The 19,293-nt window shown below is 34.9% G+C and overlaps 2 protein-coding genes and 1 long non-coding RNA gene across 5 annotated transcripts; 1 reads left to right on the top strand and 2 right to left on the bottom strand.

Annotated features, from left to right (window-relative positions):
* The first annotated feature begins 4,192 nt into the window (after nucleotides 1-4,192).
* LOC136062538 (uncharacterized) lies at nucleotides 4,193-9,070 on the top strand. Its single transcript, XR_010624271.1, has 2 exons — nucleotides 4,193-4,434; nucleotides 7,998-9,070. It is a non-coding gene; the product is annotated as an uncharacterized LOC136062538 (long non-coding RNA).
* A 54-nt stretch (nucleotides 9,071-9,124) lies between these two features.
* LOC112009690 (2-alkenal reductase (NADP(+)-dependent)) lies at nucleotides 9,125-11,561 on the bottom strand. The gene is made up of 5 exons (XM_024042018.2): nucleotides 11,213-11,561; nucleotides 10,789-10,966; nucleotides 10,278-10,444; nucleotides 10,014-10,096; nucleotides 9,125-9,734 (listed from the first exon to the last, which is right to left on the bottom strand). Exons 1-5 carry the CDS (start codon nucleotides 11,453-11,455, stop codon nucleotides 9,356-9,358), a joined length of 1,050 nt encoding a protein of 349 aa, XP_023897786.2. The 5' UTR covers nucleotides 11,456-11,561; the 3' UTR covers nucleotides 9,125-9,355.
* Nucleotides 11,562-14,889: 3,328 nt separating this feature from the next.
* On the bottom strand, nucleotides 14,890-19,185 carry LOC112007841 (2-alkenal reductase (NADP(+)-dependent)). 3 transcript variants are annotated; one of them, XM_065761665.1, is made up of 5 exons: nucleotides 19,097-19,185; nucleotides 16,859-17,039; nucleotides 16,062-16,228; nucleotides 15,797-15,879; nucleotides 14,890-15,505 (listed from the first exon to the last, which is right to left on the bottom strand). In XM_065761665.1, exons 1-5 carry the CDS (start codon nucleotides 19,130-19,132, stop codon nucleotides 15,127-15,129), a joined length of 846 nt encoding a protein of 281 aa, XP_065617737.1. In that variant the 5' UTR covers nucleotides 19,133-19,185; the 3' UTR covers nucleotides 14,890-15,126. The 3 variants fall into 3 exon arrangements, with proteins under 3 accessions (XP_065617737.1, XP_065617738.1, XP_023895968.1); XM_065761666.1 differs by having other exon boundaries at nucleotides 18,896-19,147; XM_024040200.2 differs by lacking the exon at nucleotides 19,097-19,185 and adding an exon at nucleotides 17,296-17,634.
* Between the last annotated feature and the right edge of the window lie 108 nt (nucleotides 19,186-19,293).

Genomic DNA, 19,293 nt, shown 5'->3' with positions numbered 1-19,293 from the left:
TTTTGGGCTTGTGATTTGTTTATGATTTTGGTGGTTGAGGTTGTGGGTGGTGGTGACAATGGCTGTGACGGTGGTTGAGTGGTTGGTTGTTGAATGGGTTACGTGGCTAGTGGGTTATCATTGGTGGTAGCTGGTGTTTTTTATTATTATTATTATTATTATTATTATTTGTTTTCAATGGTGGTGGCTAGCAAAGAACAAAGAGATCAATCGGCGTTGTCGGCGCTGGGCAGGGGCTTGGGTCGGCGTTGGGCAGGGGCTTGGGTCGACGGCGAGTGGAGGAATTGAAGCTTGCAACAAAAAGAAATGAAGAGTGTGAGGACCGACTGAGGGGAGAGAGGAGCAACAGGAAGAAATGGGGAAGGAGAAGAAAGAAAAAAAAATTAAAATATTCTAACCATCTATGTGAACACAAAATAAAATAAATTTTTTTTTTACCCTTGAGCTACCGTGCACATCTATCTTTAGATGTGCACTATAGCTGAGAAACTAAATTTTTTGGCTATAGCTCCACTGCTGCAGCTCCATTTTTGTGATTGATGGTACAAAAAATAGCAATATAGCTATTTAGCACCACTGTTGTGAGTGCTCTACAATTCCCTAAACAAAAATATGTATTAGTCAGAAATGTCACCTACTTGATAAAATTTTAATCAACAGATCCACCTCCCTCTGTCCCTTTTAATTGTTATTTACTTCGTGTTAGCATATTCCATGTCAAAATTTTCTTGTAATTATCATTTAATTACTTTGTATTTTGTTTTCGTAGGTTGATTTGTATTGAGCTAGTTCAAGTGCTAAAAATTGGAATTGCTAAAAGAACTTTGGTCGAGTGATTTCCATCTTGGTCCCATGAGTTTGACACATCTTTGACATTTGAAATTAAGTTGGCAACAATTTCACCTGATACTCGCCCAACCCTGGGTTGACCAAAATTATAAGAATAGAAGAGAATTCTATTATAAACTCTTCTCTTGTTCTAGCCTTTACCCAGCCTATAAAAGCCTCATTTCCCACGATTTTTACCCTGATTCCCAACTAAAAGTTGAGAGAAACTCGACATATTGTGAGAGACAAACACCTTGTCTTTCTCTCTACTTTCTCTCTTTTCCATAGCCAAATTCTTGAGAGGAGATGAATTCCTTCACACCCCATCACTACCTTTGTGTTATGAGGGTTGTTTGAATCTTGGAATCCCCAGAGCCTTCAAATCATAGATGGTGTGTACACATAGACACCATCATTTACTTGTTTTATTGATATAGATTCATAATTCAATTCAATGGGAGAATTTTTACCTAAGGGTCATCATTTACTTGTTTTATTGATATAAATTCATAATTCAATTCAGTTGATTGATGGGCCTAATCCAAACCCACATGTCACATTTAATCAATTTTCAAGTCTTGCATTTCTTTGTTCTGTTTTTGTGGTTGCATGTATGGATGGAAAACTCAATAGCCTTTCAAGAGGCAAACAAAGGCAAATGTATTAACTTACTGTTTTCTTCCATCCGAAGGCGGAACCGGCGGTTCCGCTGTTCATAGAATGCCATTTTGATTGGTAAAAATTCAAAATGCATGAAGTGCGAAGGTTAGAACATGCGATCCCCCACCGTAAGGTATCCTGACACGCTAAGTCCTAACCAGTAAATAAGGGCCAATGTGAAAAAGCCCAGCCCATAAATAAAAAACCTTCACTTACATTCAACCAAACCGAACCCCAACTCTTTGGTCCAAATCCTAAAACCCATACAATAAACCCAACACTTGCAGGAAGATCTAAACCCAACAACAAGCACTCCATCAAAAGCAAAGCTTCCTTCAGCCTTCACCTCGAAAAAATTATATTATTTCATATAATGCAGTAAGTGCGTGATTCTTCTGTTTCTGCTCCATCTTATGTAAGATGATGTTTTTGCAATCACTCTTCATTCTTTTTTTTCTCTTTTTTTTCTTTTTTTGCCTCTATTTAGCTCACCAATATTGTATTTTTCCACTTGTTGCACCGTTGAATTTCAACCCTAATTGGAATCTTCTCTAATGTATATGGAAAAGAAAAAAAAAAAAAAAAAGTACTAGCTATACCTTGTTCTGTCAGGTGCTACCAACAATGTTTTTATTCAATAATTTGATTAGATATTTGTGACAACAATAATGCACGTATAACTTGATGATCCTTTCATTATATGAGCATCTTTTCCTAACATCCATTTTGAATGAATTCTAAGCAATACTATATATCTTGTTCTTAGTTCATACTGATTTTGCAGGTTTGATAATTTTGTTCTCCCTGAATGTTCTGTTATTTCTTTGCATCTGGTTAGATATTCAAACTATTCCTTTTTAAAAACAAATTTACATTATATTCTGAAACAATATTTTCCTTTTCTTTTTTTTTTAAATTAAAATTTTTTATGAAATCTTCATGTATGTCCTGCTTTTATCTGAACAAGGTTGACATGCTGAAGATAAAGTTTGGATTCAATCATGCTTTCAGTTATAAGGAAGAGCATGACTTGCAACTCTAAGATGGTCCGTGGACAATCAGCATATAAATTATCTAAAAGAATATAATTAAGGAGGGGCTAAACTTGTTTCCCTTGGTAATTGCACTGCTTTCACTAATATAATCAACGTGACTGCGAATTGCAGAACACTAAAGATTAAAAATGAGTAAAACTACTGTTTGATAAATATCACAATAACAATATCATGGACTAATTGTTAATTGCCAGAGCAAGTTTTATCAAATACTGAGAGGCATTAGTTTTTTGTTTTTGTATTTTTGGTCATGCTGTTAGGTGTTTTCCGGAAGGTGTTGACATATACTATGAAAATGTCGGGAGGCAAAATGCAAGATGCAGTGCTCCTTAACATGAGACTCCACGGTCACATTGCAGTAGCTGGAATTATCTCACAGTACAATCTTGATCAACCTGAAGGCATAAGAAATTTATTGTCTGTGGTGTATAAAAGGATTCGTAAAGAAGGATTACTATCACCTCTTTCCCAACTTCTTAGACCTTGTGCTGCCTTACATTAGAGAAGGAAAGATAGCATATGTGGAAGACATTGCTGAAGGCCTCGAAAATGGCCCTGCAGCTCTTGTAGTAATTTTTAGTGGCCACAATGTTGGAAAGCAAGTAGTTTTAGTTGCTCGGGAGTGATCATTTTACCTCCTTTTGCATATGTATTGAACCCTGAGAATTTACTTATACACCACCATATATAGTCTCTCCCCGTTACCGTGGTGAAAGTCATTGCTGCTTCACAGCCATGGTAAGTAAATTCTCAGGGCTGTTTTAATAAGGTATGGTTTTTCATATATGTAAACATTAAGAGGGTAATAGTCTAATTGGTAAAAAAAATAAAATTTTCGTGACTGCTAAAACAATTTCCGGAGTGTTTTGGCAAGGAATTGGGTCTTGATTTTGAGCCAAATACTTATACTATGAATGTTTCTATGCGTAGTGTTTTAACATTTTTACGTTCGCAATGTATACCATGGATAAGTTGTATCCGCTTTCATGTGCCATGACCAAATTCAGAAGCTAGCATTTATTATTCAAAAGTAATTCTAAATTAACCGTTTTCATTTTACATCTCATTCAAATGCTTTTTATGCCATGTTGACGCATGTTGGCGAGCAATTAAAAAAAAAAATCTAAAGACAAAATATGCTTGCCTCATTCTATGGGATTCCTAATGGTTTCTCTTTTCTCTCAAATACCATTTCTTTCAAATCTTTTCCATCCTCTTTCTTATGTTGAGATTTGATCATGACTTTCCCTTTGCTCAAAGCTTTACTTGTAAATTTTTTGCAATAAGAGCTGTAATTGTAAAGAGTAATGTTTAGGACATTTGGTAAACCATACAAGTATTGTTGAGTGGTTTCAACCCAAAATGGAAGAAGAAATTTTTTTTTTAAAAATAGTGTACTCAGTACATAAAGTTCCCACTTTTGTGTGGTTTGGGATGTTGAGAATTTTCCTCAAATTTCCTATTGTGACTAAAGAAAGCTAATTGAGTTTCCTTGTTGAAGAAGAAAAAAATTAATTTAATTAATTATTATTTTGGTGTGGAAGAAAATGTTATTTTTTTAGAGTGGAAAGGAAAGTTTATTCTTTATTAAAGAAGTAACGCATCCATTATCCACAAAGAAATATTAAATTGAGTATTAAAGATGGTGTTGCAAAAACTTTGATGGCTATGGCCCAAGGGTCCTCTATAGGGAGAGGAAAAAATCACACAAAAGAAAAAGAGAGAGTAGCCAAGAGTGGACAACTTGAAGAAAAAGAAAGAGAAAACGAAGAGAGAGAGAGAGAGATAGTGGCGATGGCGAGTGTTATTGAAAAGGAAGTGAGCAACAAGCAAGTGATAATATTCAAGGACTATTGACATGTACGCGATCACAAGTACCATCAAATTGAAGGTACCAGAGAGTTCCAAATAATGGTGTTCTTCTGAAGAATCTCTACTTGCCCTGTGACCTTGTCATGAATATCCTAATACAACGAGTTATTCCTAAAGGATTCTCCAATTACACCCCCTGGTTCTATGAGTTTTTCTGTTTGGTTCCCCAGAAAATTATTATATGGGTTCTGAATCTTCTCATAATTGTTACTGTTTTTTTACTTATTTAAAGTGGGGTTCTTTCAAATTTGGAGACTGCCCATAATATGATTGCATAGCAAGATGATTTTTTGAGTTCTTTTTCTTTTCCTAATTGGAAATTTGAATTCTTGGGTTCCAACTTATGAATTTATACATTGTTCATGGTGATTCCTGGTTGAAAAATTAGGTATTTGAATTTAGAAATTAAAATACAGTAGAATATGTGTAGTGGAATCTCAATTAAGAATCTTTATATTTTATTTTTGGCAAATGAAATGATAACTTAAGAGATATATATTTTTCATTGTGATTTATGGAAAATTGTTCAATTTGGAAATCGAATTTAGAAATTTAATGACATTAGAATATTTGTAGTTGGAATCACAATAAAGAATCTTTTTTTTTTAAGCCAGTGTGCTTTTGCCCTTTGACCCCAATAAGTTTCCTCATCATCAAGGAGATCATTAATTTCTCCCCTAAGCCTATTAATCTCCAAGCTCAGATCTTCATCTTTTTCTCGCATGGCAAGAGTATTCAACCTATTTCTTTTATCCTGAATTTTCTTAGGAATCTGTCCATATATCATTGAACTCCATTTGGAAAGTTCAGCAGCACAGATTCTAAGATTTTTTGATATTCCTTCCGGAGTACTAAGATCCACACCAAAACCCCAAGAGGCCTCAATAATGGCCTTACAATCCTCCCTTTTAGTCCACTGAGCTTCAAAATAGAAGCGTTTAACCCTTGGTCGGTTCCTAATACTGTTATCAGTGACAAGTAACGCACAGTGGTCAGAAGTTGAATCCACTAAATGGTGCACTTTCATCCTTTCGAATTTGGCAGACCAATATGGGGTAGCCAGAGCCCTATCAAGTCTAAGACAAATCCTATTCTCCCCCTCTTGCATATTACTCCATGTGTAATCCAGACCACAATAGCCCAAATCATGGAAGCCACAATAATTAACAATATCCCTAAAACCATCCATTTGATGCTGGGAGTGGTTTGCTCCCCCAAATTTCTCATTTATTGAAAGAATTTCGTTAAAATCACCTAAACATAACCAGGGAAGTTGGAATTGACTATTAAGAAAAGCAAGAAGGTGCCATGAATCGTACCTTTTATGTGTCTCTGGATGGTCGTAAAAACCGGTTAACCTCCATTTGTAATCATAGCTGGTCTCGGAGATTACTGCATCAACATGGAATCTTGTATAGCTTTTAACCTCCAAATTAATTTCCCTTGTCCAGAGAAGAGCAATTCCCCCACTTCTACCAATACAAGGCACAATTAGACCATTTGCAAACCCAATTCTGTTCTTTATTCTTTCCATGCGATTCTTTTTCAGTTTTGTCTCCATAAGAAAGACAATTTTGGGGTTCCAATGCCGCACAAGATCATGCAGCGCCCTAACTGACCGGGGATTCCCAGTCCTCGGCAGTTCCAGCTTATGGGATTCATGGCTCCCAGCAGTGCTGCCTAGCAGACACCGCCGATCTTTCATCTTTCTCATTGAAGAGCTTGGTAGTTTCCAAACACTGTTTCTTCTAAGTTGGAGCTTCTTCTTTTGTGAAGGTTATTTTTCCCCTTCATTTGGCCCTTAGAATTTGAGTTTGAATTTCAGAAGTTGGGCTGATATTCTTACCTTTTTCTCGTGCTATTCTTTTCCAGTGGCGTATTGCCTTGCCATTTTCTTCACCCTTTGGGCTTAAGTTGTCCTCAACAAAATTCTTAGTGTTCGTTGGGCTTGTTTTTGGCTTTGATGGGCTAGAAACATCCATCATCTCTTTTTCAACATTTACTTGTTGGCCCACATCAGATAAAACGTAACCAGCCCTCCTATCTTTGTCCATAACACCGAAGGGCCCATTTAGAGAGCTATCCAAGTTGGCACGTGGGAAAGAATTCTGTTCAGGAGCACATTCCATTTGAATTTGAATGGATTTGTTCTGTCCATCCAGTTTCTGTGCTGACTGACACATTGGGCTTCCCGTGACTTCCCATCCCATCATGCTCCCTTTGTCACTTAGTGTTTGCTTCCTGCCAATTCCAGAACTACCCTCACCGCCTTCCATCGTCGATGCTTGAAAGATTCTGGCTGTTGTCTGAACGTTTTCTGCATCTCTGTCACCGCCATTTTCATCTCTGTCCCCACTACTTGTAGACCGCAATTTATCAAAACCCACCTTGCCATTTGCCCTTAACCAGTCACCGTATTGCCTTGTAGCATTGCGCCAATCTGAAGTTTCTGGGCAATGTTTATCATCATGCCCCATTCTACCACACAGGAAGCAAAAAGTTGGGAGCCTTTCATATTTGAAGGTTACCCAAAATTTTCCTCCCTCCATATTAGTTATCTTCCCCCCACGTCGGAGATGTTTTTCCAGCGGAAGATCGACTCTAATCCTCATAAACTTCGCTTGATTAGCTTGCCCAAACCTTTTATCCATCTCAATAAACTTCCCCAAACTATTTCCAAGCTCCTTTCCCACTTCATCATCCATCATTTCAAATGGGAGTCCCCAAACCTGAACCCAGAATGGAGCGTGCGAAAAATCAATGTTGGATGCCGTAAGACCTCTTCTCCATCTGCTAAGTAATAAAAGGTTGTTTTCAAAATTTCATGGGCCGTTTTTCTCAACCCATTTGAGTTGGTAATCTGAACCAAACTTGAACTGCAAAACATTATGTCCAACATCAACAATCTGAAGATCGGAACCCATTTTCCAAGCCAATCTCAGAGTATTTTTCAGCGCTCGTTGGTTTTGTTGTCTATTCGACAAAAGTTTGCCAAAAAGACTCAATGAGCACTCTTCCAAAAGATCTGATCTACAGCACATTGTGATGGTGATTTCCTCCTCCTCCTCTTTCATTAGACAAAGATTGAGAAGACCATCCACCACCACTTGCTCCATAGCGGCGCTAGAGAGAAGAAGAAGAAGAAGAAGAAGAAGAAGAGAAGAAGACCCAAACAGCGTGAGAGAGAGAGAGGGATGGACCCTAGAGAAGACCCAGTCAGCGTCAGAGGGAGGGAGATACTCAACTAGCTAGGCGAGAGAAAAAGACTCCTACAGAGGGAGAGTTTTCTTCAATAAAGAATCTTTTACTGGTAGATAAAATGATAAAACATAGTTGATGAGAAATGCACATATTATGTCTTTGGAACTTGTGGAGTAATAAATGACAAAAGAAAGAAAGCAGGATGCTTGAAGAGGAATAACCTTGTCAAAAATTTTGAAGACTACTGAATGATTAACTAATTCTTTTTATGACTAAAAGAGATTAATGAGATAGCATAATATATATGTATATATATAAGTGACTGCTTGTTCAAAATGAAGTTGTGTACAATTGTGAACTTTTCTTTGTGAAAACTTGCAGCCAATAAACGAGTATGGAGTGGCTAAAGTTATGGATTCTGGGCATCCAGACTTCAAGACAGGTGACTTAGTTTGGGTTCTGCTAGATGGGAAGAGTATAGCCTAATCACGGCAACCAAAGGCCTCAGAAAGATCATGCGCAATGATGTACCACTTTCCTACTATACAGGACTTCTGGGTATGTTGTTTGCTTATTCTATAAAGTTTGGATTGACTTGAGATTTAGACAAAGGTGATTATGCTACATACCCTTTTGATATGCATGTCTCAAAGAGTAGTTTCATTAATTTAAGATCTCCTTTTGATATTGTGGGCATCTTGTTCGATTCTCCCTGTAAATGTGCACTAATCTTCTAACTTTGCCATTTCGTTTTAAAAAAGGTATGCCTGGTATGACCGCTTATGTTGGTTTCCAGGAAGTTTGTTATCCTAAGGAAGGAGAATATGTCTTCATTTCAGCAGCATCTGGTTCTGTTGGCTAGTTTGTTAGACAATTTGCAAAATTGTTTTTGGTTGTTATGTAGTTGGAAGTGCTGGAAGTAAAGAAAATGTATATTCTAGTTGCATTATTGTCTCTCTCTCTCTCCAAGTCATCCCTTGTTTTGAGTTCCAGACAAGTGGTTGAAAGATTCAATTTCTTCTACTTGAAGTTTACCAAGCATGCTTGTTCTTCTTATGGGCCTTAAACAGAAAAGGGTAATTTTTGCAATTTCTTATTCATTAAGGATTTACCTAACATAACATACTATTGAGGTATAAGATATGAGGCTTTTCTTTCATTAGATAGAGTTTACCTCCAAATCAGTTTGGAAGAAACTTCATCCAACCCACCATGTGATGATTCAAATGACTATTCATGTCTGATTTACTATGGTGATAATTGAAGCTATGATTTTATCAGTGGTGTAGCTGCAAGGAAGAGTAAAGAACATGGTTTTCAAGTTCATTGGTCAAGACCTCCTCCTCATTTTTTCCCTTTAAATGTAAGTTGAAGGAATTCAACCCCGGATTTAACCTCACAAATTGAATGGAGAAGAATGCCATTATATCACATGGCCAATGGCCAATAACCAAGCAGTATTTCCATTAATTTTTAGTGCAATTGTAAATGATTTTCAATTCAAAATATGTAAAAAATACATGCACTCGCATATGATAGCATTTATTAAGCATTGGACAATTTCTCTTTATTTTCACCCTATATATACATATAGGACATAATTATTCTCCATAGGCATTAGCCATAACCCAACAAACTAACCTGATCTTGACCCTCAAACCTAGAAGCCTTCCACAACTTAGACTAGGATGGTAATTAGACACAATGCTCATTCTACATTCATACAATGTATGATTGAATCATTCACGAGCAACAACAACCACTTGTTTTCCAAAGTTGCGACCACTAAAAAGTCCAACAAGGGCAGCTGGACCACTCTCAAGGCCTTCAACTATGTCTTCCACATACACCAACTTCTTTTCTCTAATGTAAGGCAGCACAAGGTCTAAGAACTTGGGATATAGGTGATAATAATTGCGATGTGTATATCCTTTCATTTGGATCCACTTGTATAAGATCTGTATCAAATTTTTGATACCTTCAGGCTCATCAAGATTGTATTGTGAGATCATTCCGCATGTAGCAATGCGACCATGGTGTCTCATGTTGAGGAGCACAGCTTCAAGCATTTTGCCTCCAACATGTTCAAAGTAAACATCAATGCCTTCAGGGAAATACCTGGTGGCAAACAAAACCACAAAGTTAGTGATGCATTTTTTCACTGTTTGAAATGTGTCCACCCAGTCACTGGAGAATAACTAAAGAGATAATATCTGTTGGAGGAATTGGGTGTATGAATGTTGAATGGCATAGCCAAATTTTGAGTTTTTGAATTTTTCAACTAATGTGGCACATTTTGGTCCGTTCACTGAACCAATCAACTGGATAATAAATTATTGTAGATGAAGCAAGCTCAACTTGAAAAATCCAATGCAAATTATGTTGTATGTTAGTTACCTTTTCAAAGCTGCGTTCAAGTCATGCTCTTCTTTGTAATTGAAAGCTTCATCGAACCCAAGCTTATTCTTCAATAGATCAACCTGACGCGGAAGAAAAAAGAATTCATTTGAAGGATAGACTCTTCAATTCACAAAGCAATAGAAAAGAAAGAAGGAATCAATGAATGAAAAAAGAATCAGAATTATTGCAACATATATAGTATATAAAATGAAACTAGATATTATACGACACATCTAAAATAGCAACCATTGAGTGCTATACCTTTTCTTTACTTCCAGCACTTCCAACAACATAACAACCCTCCAACTTTGCAAATTGGCCAATAAGCTGACCAACTGCACCAGATGCTGCTGAAACATAGACATATTCTCCTTTCTTAGGGGCCCCAACCTCATAGAAACCAGCATATGCAGTCATACCAGCCATACCTGTGGAATAAAAAATAAAAAATAAAAAAAATCCCCAAATTCAGATGGAGCATTGAAATTAATTCAAAAATGAAGTAACATAACCAAGAAAAAAAAATATAAACGAAAGCAATTAAGCATTGATTTATACTACTTTAATTAAATTTATGGGTCAAGTATCTAGAATATGAGTATACAGATTTCAACTTGATTTGCTGAAATTTGTAGTAGTTTTGGAGAAAAGTATCAGTAGGAGATCTCACCTCTAAAACTAAAGCAATTAAGAATCTATGATGTATTTGGGCTTGCACATTTGTATATATATGTTATCTTAAATGAATTTGAACTTTATAAACAAAGCTTACCGAGAATTCCAGTATAATAAGAAAGAGGTACATCAGTATGTTGGATTTTAATGAGTGTTTCAGTTTTAGTGATGAGAGTGTACTCTTCCCATCCTGTGATCCCCCAAACCAAGTCCCCTGCCTTAAATTCTGGATGCCCAGAATCCAATACTTTCGCCACACCATACCCGAGAACTGGCTGCATGTGTATATGGTTTCACCAAAATTAGAAAACAAATTACAAGCTCAGTATCACATGTATACACCATGGTATATAACAAATGCTAAAGCTACAAATTTTAGCATAAAAAGTACATGATAATGAATTTGTCAAACTTCAACATATAATAAATGTCTCACTAATTTGTGACACATCTCATACAGTTATGTAGTAAAATTTATAGTATTCCAAAAAAAATTTATAGTATTCTTCAGATTGACTTACAGAGCCAGGGGTGTAGAAAATATATCCAGATCTAGAGAGACCTGTAGTTTTCCTCATAAAGAAATGCATGACAGGATCGCAGGACAGATATAGGTTCTTCACCAAAACTGCATTTGAATTTTCAGGAACCTTTAACTTAATGGTTCCAGTGGTCAGGTACATGTCTGATTCTTTAGGAGAACCAATGACATAGTCTCTGAATATCACTTGTTTGTTGCTCACTTCATCTCCAACTCTCACCATTGCTACTCTCTGTCTCTCTCTCTCTCTCTCTCTCTCTCTCTCTATATATCCTCTTCAAGAATTTAATATAAAACTTTTTCTGTCAATGTTTTTTATGTGTAATGGGTCTTCTCTACGGACCACAAAGTTCTATTTATAGAGCACATTTGGAAGAGAGAAATGAAATATGTTTCAGATTGAGTTCAATGCATGATGGCTGACGTGTCCGGGATGCAAAGCAAATACATAGTATTCTTAGGTGCACGTAATTGCTTACGCTATAAATGCTCTAAACTTCGAATAGTCAACACTTTGTACCGTGAACTTGAAGACTGAGAAGTTCAGCACTACTACAATTTTAGATCATTTACAAATTGATATGTGTTCTAGTTACAACTTTAAAAATGTAGATTACATACATGAATATATATATATATATAAAACGCTAAATGTTTTTTTTTTTTTTTTTGGTTACCAAAGATTTTGGGTCCAAAATGCTATGATTCTAATCAATTATTGGATCAGTCTACGTTACTTGATGCAAGTTTTTTTTTTTTTTTTTTTTTTTAAGAGAGAGTTTTTAACTTGTATCTTCCTCTTCTAATAATTACTTTTATTATTATATCAAGATATCAATTGCTTTGTATAATTGCACTTGTTGCAAGTTAGTATATATGGTACAATTGCCGCTTGAAAATTAGTCTTATATTTTTGCACATATCAAATAAGTATTTGCGTGATCGAATAAGACTGCATCTCTTTGCACTGTAAAACTAAACTAGGTTTGAACTTTCTCGGGTCAAGAATCGGAGCCCACAAATCAAATTAAATTTCTTTTAATCATGCGTGCCTTTCCTTCCTTTTTAGTCTCACCAAGACTTTGAACCAAGTCATGTTTATCTTTCTATTATCATTTTCTTTTCCTTAAAAAAAGAAACAACAAGCTAGTTTAATTTCCTTATTTCTCGGAGTCAAGAATGGGAGCCACTAATCAAATTAAATTTCTTTTAATCATGCGTGCCTTTCTTTCCTTTTTAGTCTCACCAAGACTTTGAGCCAAGTCATCTTTATCTTTCTATTATCTTTTTCTTTTCTTTAAAAAAAAAAAAAACAATAAGCTAGTTTAATTTCCTTTTTATGGACAAAATTGCCCTTTGCCCTTTGCGTGCAAATTAAATAGCTTTAAATCCCATTTCCCAAACTAATTAAGGAAATGTCCATCTTTTAAAACTCGATTTATGATAAATCGAGTTAAAAAAAAAATTTCGAAATCTTATAATGGCGTTTTAAGGAGCCTATAATGACGTTTTAAAAACATATAGTGACGTTTTTTTAACTCGACTTCAATGAATTCAAGGTATAGGCAATTTTTTTATCTATAACTCAATTTCATTGAGGTTGAGTTACAAAATGTCACTATAAGTCCTTAAAACGTCACTATAGGCTTCTTAAAAACGCCACTATAGGGCCGAACTTGATTTATTATAAATCGAGTTTTAAAAGAGGGGCATTTCGCTAATTGGTTTGGAAAATGAGGTATAAAACTATTTAATTTGCCCAAAAAGGGCAAAGGGTAATTTTGTTTAATTTCCTTTATATATATATATATATATATCCTTTTAAGATAAACTTGTAAACAATTAAACTAGAAAATTTCTGTGGTTTCTAATTATCTTAAGTTAAAGGTGTTATTGCGAAGACGCCAAAGAGGAAAAACCTTGTTCTCCTTCATTTCACCATTGAAAGTAAAACAGATGGAGTTACAAGAGCCCTTTTCTATTTCAAAATTTTTGATTCAGTGCTAAAAGAAAAGCCCTATTGTTTTGCTCCCCACTGCTTGACGAATGGTAAGAACACATTGTGTTGGTTGTCGTCCACTACAACAAATTATGGTGGTAGTTGAAGCTTTGATGGTATCGGTGGTGCAGATGCAAGGAAGAGTATAGAATTTGGTGCTCAAGTTCCTTGGTCAAGACCTACGAAGCATAAATAGGGACACGGCTACGGATACGATGACATAACAATTTTTGAAAAATTAGCATATGGTGGGGATAGGCATATTAATTAATTATTAAACATTTTTTTAGTCATATTTTTAAAGATTTTAAAACATTTTATTTCATATAATGTTAAAAATATATCAATTTAATAGCAATAATGGATAATAAAGTGAATTCATGACTAAAAAAAATGTTTAGAAATTAAAATATAAACCAAGAATAAAATCCAAATAAAATGTACCAGCTATGTCCCACAATTTTTCAAAAACAAAAAATAAAAAAGGAAACGACTAGAAATCTAGACACGTGTGCAATCCCAAACATGTCATGTGTCTGACATAGGTATGAAACCCCAAATAAAGTGTTATGAGGTCCAAAAATTTCTTTATTTTCCCCCTCTAAACTTAAGTTAAAGGAATTCAACCCTACATTTAACCTCGAAGATAGAAGGAAGAAGAATGTCTATTACCAAGCAGTATTACCATTAATTTTTAGTACAAGTGTAAATGAATTTCAAATCATCAAATGCATAATTTTTAAAACTGTTAGTGATTAAGTGTGATCAAAATGCCAAATGCACAAATTAATCCTAGTGTCACACATGAACTGCCATATTATGGAAGTTTGATTTTAAAGGGGATCCCAATTAATTTGATATTTCATCAATTATGTCTAGTTACTTTTGAATTTAATTATTTATATAAATTGATAAAAACATTGGAGTAATACTACGGATAAAATCTATTTTACAACATTTTTACAAAATGCTGATGTAGCCAAACTCTTATTAGTTTTCATCTATGCCCACCATTAATATCACTTTTTCATTTACCAATAATCATTCACTACATCAGCAGTTTGTAAAAAATTTTGTAAAATAGTTTATATCCCCTAGCATTTATTCAAAACATTGTTTGCACTTGCATCCATATTTTCCATTTTCCAACTCTAAGTGTAAGTTGAAGAATTCGACCCTAGATTTAACCTCATAGATTGAACGGAAATGAATGTTAGTTGATCATATGGCCAATGGCCTATAACCAAGCAGTATTACCATTAATTTGTTTGATTCAATGCTAAAACAACCGGGAGGATATTGCTCATGACATCACAAATCTTTGGCTTATGCCCTGTTGTTTTGCTCTCCTCTGCTTGGCAAATGATAAGAATACATTGTGCTGATTATCGCCCTTTGGATGAGAGGGAGAAGTGGGTAGTAGAGGAGACTAAAATAGAGTTAGTAAAAAATTAGACTAATTTCCGACCACTCTACTCTACTTTCCTTTATTCCCCCTCCATCTAAACTGACCCTAAATGTAAGTTAAAGGAATTTGACCCTAGATTTAAGCTCAATGATTGAAGGGAGAAGAATACCATTAGATCATATGGCTATTGGCCAATAAACAAGCGGTATTAATTTTTTAATACAATTGTAAATGAATTCCAATTCAAAAGTTGTAAAATTACATGCACACGCGTGCATATAATAGCATTTATTAAGGACGGTGTAATTTCTCTTTATTTTCATCATATACATATACGATACATAATTATTCTCCATAGCCCATTGGCATCAGCCACAACCCAATAAACTAACCTGATCTCTTGCCCTAAAAAAAAGCCTTACATAAGTTAGACTAGGATGGTAATCTGACAATGGTACATACTACATTCATACAGTGTATGATTGAATCATTCACGAGCAACTACAACTACTTGTTTTCCAAAGTTGCGACCGCTAAAAAGTCCAACAAGGGCCGCTGGACCACTCTCAAGGCCTTCAACTATGTCTTCCACATACACCATCTTCTTTTCTCTAATGTAAGGCAGAACAAGGTCTAAGAACTTGGGGTTTAGGTGATAATAATTGCGATGTGTATATCCTTTCATTTGGATCCACTTGAATCCGATATGCAACAAATTTTTGATACCTTCAGGCTCATCAAGATTGTATTGTGAGATCATTCCGCACACAGCAATGCGACCATGGTGTCTCATGTTGAGGAGCACAGCATCAAGCATTTTGCCCCCAACATGCTCAAAGTAAACATCAATGCCTTCAGGGAAATACCTAGAGGTGACAAACAAATTAACTAAGTCAGTGATGCATGTTTTCAATGCTTGAAATATGAGTCCACCTAGTTTCTTAACATAATCATAACATACCAAGCTCAAATATTATTGCTTAGGTTGCGTTTGGATTAGTAGTGCTAATCATGAGGAAATTAACTAAAGAGGTGCTATCTCTTGGGGGAATTGGGAGTAATGAATGTTGAATACCATGGTCAATTTTTTTTCACATTTTGATGAATGAAGCTCAACTGGGAAAATCCTCTACAAAATTTTGTTGCATGTTAGTTACCTTTTCAAAGCTGTATTCAAGTCTTGCTCTTCTTTGTAATTAAAAGCTTCATCGAACCCAAGCTGATTCTTCAATAGATCAACCTGATGCAAAAGAAAAAGTAAATGTTCATTTGAGGGATAGCCCTTTCAATTCACAAAGTAACAAAAAAGAAAGAAAGAATCAATAAATGAAAATAGAAACAGAATTATTGTAACATATAGTATATAAAAAGAAACTATATGTTATATGGCACATTTCAAATAGCAACCATAGTGTGCTATACCTTTTCTTTACTACCAGCACTTCCAACCACATAACAACCCTCCAACTTTGCGATTTGTCCAATAAGCTGACCAACTGCACCAGAAGCTGCTGAAACAAATACATATTCTCCTTTCTTAGGAGTCCCAACCTCATAGAAACCAGCATACGAAGTCATGCCAGGCATACCTATAAATGGAGAAAAAAAATCCTCATATTCAGATAGAGCATTGGTTAATGTTTAATTTTTTTTTTTTTTTTTTTTTTTTTTGATGAATGAAGTGACATGACCAAGATAATCCTCATATTCAGATAGAGCATTGGTTAATGTTTAATTTTTTTTTTTTTTTTTTTTTTTTTTGATGAATGAAGTGACATGACCAAGAAAAAACAATGAAAAAGAGTAAAGCAACATGGGAATGGCACACCCCAAATTTGGTTAATGTTTAATTTCTTTTTTTTCTTTTTTTCTTTTTTTATCTACTATTGCAATTTCCCAAGTGCGACTAAACCACCTCTGACCCACAAATTTTAACAATTATAAAATTAATTTATACTACTGAAATTAAGTTTATGCTTCAAATTTTTAATAACTATACAGATTTCAACTTGATTTTCTAAAGTTTATAGTAAAATTGGAGAAACTCAGAGAAGTATTACTAAGGGGTCTCATCTCTGAAATAAAGATTCTCTCAAGCCATAAGCCAGAGCAATTAACAATATATGATGCATATGGGCAAGCACATTAGTATATGTGTACCGCAATCAATTTATTCCAAATCTTACATCAATTTTAGCTTCATTAACAATAGACCTTACCTAGAATTCCAGTATAATAAGAAAGAGGTACGTCAGTATGCTGGATCTTAATGAGAGTATCAGTTGTTTTAGTGATTAGACTGTACTCTTCCCATCCTGTGATCCCCCAAACCAAGTCTCCTGCCTTAAATTCTGGATGTCCGGAATCCAACACTTTTGCCACACCGTACCCGAAAATTGCCTGCATATATATATATATATGTTTTCATTAAAATTAGAAAACAATTTACAAGCTCACTATCGCATGCATACAGCATAGTATGAAACAAGTTCTACAATTAGTACAAAATTTAGTATAGAGTGTTTACAAACATGACAATGTATTCGTCATACTTCAACAACATATTACAGAGCAAGGGTAAAGTAAAAGTTATAATATTCCTAGCAAGTGTAACTAAAAAAACCAAACTAAACGACAATTCTTGAGATTGACTTACGGAGCCAGGGGTGTAGTAAAGATATCCATTGGGACCTTCAGCTTTCCTCATAAAGAATTGCATGAGAGGATCGCAGGACAAATAGAGGTTCTTCACCAAAACTGCATTTGAACCTTCAGGAACCTTTAACTTAATGGTCCCAGTGGTCAGGTACATGTCTGATTCTTTAGGAGAACCAATGACATAGTCTCTGAATATCACCTGTTTGTTGCTCACTTCATCTCCAACTCTCACCATTGCTACTCTCTCTCTCTCTCTCTCTCTCTCTCTCTCTATCTATCTTCTTCAAGAATTTAATGTAAAACTTTTTGTGTCTCAATATTTTTATGTGTAATGGTTCTTCTCTACGGACCACAAAGTTCTATTTATAGAGCACATTTGGAAGGGAGAAATGAAATAATTTCCAAATTGAGTTCCAAACTTCACGGCTGACGTGTCAGTGGTGCAAAGCAAATATATGGTATTCACAGCTGCACGTAATTGCTTACGCTATAATTGTCTAAACTATGAATAGTAAAAAGAATCAACGCTTGTACAACATGAAGTCTTGAAGTTCTCCACTACTACAATTTACGTCAATTACAAATTGATATGGGTTCTAATTATAACGTTAAAATGTAGATTATATATATGAATATAGTACAATTGATTTTTTTTTTTTTTAGTAAATTAAAAATTCTACCTCAAAAATTTGGAGATATTTGGATTTTAATTTTTACACCTTAAAGTTTCAGAATTTGAGATTTACCATCGGGAGATTGGGGGTGTTTGGATTTTACATCCTAATATTTCAAAATTTAGATTTTACCCCCCTAACTTTTAGGTGTGTTTGGATTTTACTCCCTAAAGTTTGGAGATGTTTGGATTTTACACCATAAAATTTTAGAATTTGGGAGTGTAACATCCAAATACTCCCAAACTTTAGGGAGTAAAATCCAAATTCTAAAACATCAGGGTGTAAATCCAAATACTCCAAAACTTCAAGACGTAAATTCCAAATTCTAAAACTTTAAGATATAAAATCCTAACACCCCTAAACTTTAGAGGTGTAATTTGCAATTTACCCTTTTTTTGTATCAGAGATTTAGGGATCAAAGACTCCAAACTGCTATTATTCTACAACTCCAAACATGCATGTTGCATGTTTTGTTCAAACACTTAATGTTACTTCATCCAAAGAAATTGATAAAAACAAATAAGTTGTTATTTCTATCAGTTGAAATTTAGATGCAAACGCCTTGCTCAAAGAATATCGGAGACTTGCCAAGTCCCTTCCCCCACTGATTAAATATCTATTTACAAATCTACCCCCCCCCCCCCCTAAATTGCCTGCATATATATATATATATATATATATGTTTTCATTAAAATTAGAAAACAATTTACAAGCTCACTATCACATGCATACAGATTACAGCATAGTATGAAACAAGTTCTACAATTAGTACAAAATTTAGTATAAAGTGTGTACAAACATGACAATGTATTCGTCATACTTCAACAACATATTACAGAGCAAGGGTAAAGTAAAAGTTATAATATTCCTAGCAAGTGTAACTAAAAAAACCAAACTGAACGACAATTCTTGAGATTGACATACGGAGCCAGGGGTATAGTAAAGATATCCATTGGGACCTTCAGCTTTCCTCATAAAGAATTGCATGAGAGGATCGCAGGACAAATAGAGGTTCTTCACCAAAACTGCATTTGAACCTTCAGGAACCTTTAACTTAATGGTTCCAGTGGTCAGGTACATGTCTGATTCTTTAGGAGAACCAATGACATAGTCTCTGAGTATCACCTGTTTGTTGCTCACTTCATCGCCAACTCTCACCATTGCTACCCTCTCTCTTTTTATCTTCTTCAAGAATTTACTGTAACTTTTTGTGTCTCAATATTTTTGTGTAATGGTTCTTCTCTACGGACCACAAAGTTCTATTTATAAAGCACATTTGGAAGGGAGAAATGAAATAATTTCCAAATTGAGTTCCATACTTC

The sequence above is a fragment of the Quercus suber genome, unplaced genomic scaffold, assembly GCF_002906115.3.
Source record: "Quercus suber isolate HL8 unplaced genomic scaffold, Cork oak 2.0 scaffold_425, whole genome shotgun sequence".
NCBI lineage: Eukaryota > Viridiplantae > Streptophyta > Magnoliopsida > Fagales > Fagaceae > Quercus > Quercus suber.
The sequence above is the reverse complement of the archived record's forward strand: the minus strand, read 5'-3'. Positions and strand labels throughout refer to the sequence as shown.

What these genes read in the sequence shown, in the direction of transcription:
- LOC112007841 (XM_065761666.1), bottom strand. Translation starts at nt 19,132, where the DNA reads ATGGTGAGAGTTGGCGATGAAGTGAGCAACAAACAGGTGATACTCAGA. An exon ending in TTATTATACTGGAATTCTAG is followed by an intron (nt 16,229 to 16,858) that starts GTAAGGTCTATT and finishes CTCCATTTATAG; the next exon opens with GTATGCCTGGCATGACTTCG. An exon ending in GTGCTGGTAGTAAAGAAAAG is followed by an intron (nt 15,880 to 16,061) that starts GTATAGCACACT and finishes CTTTTGCATCAG; the next exon opens with GTTGATCTATTGAAGAATCA.
- LOC112009690 (XM_024042018.2), bottom strand. Translation starts at nt 11,455, where the DNA reads ATGGTGAGAGTTGGAGATGAAGTGAGCAACAAACAAGTGATATTCAGA. An exon ending in TTTTCTACACCCCTGGCTCT is followed by an intron (nt 10,967 to 11,212) that starts GTAAGTCAATCT and finishes ATACACATGCAG; the next exon opens with CCAGTTCTCGGGTATGGTGT. An exon ending in TTATTATACTGGAATTCTCG is followed by an intron (nt 10,445 to 10,788) that starts GTAAGCTTTGTT and finishes TTTATTCCACAG; the next exon opens with GTATGGCTGGTATGACTGCA.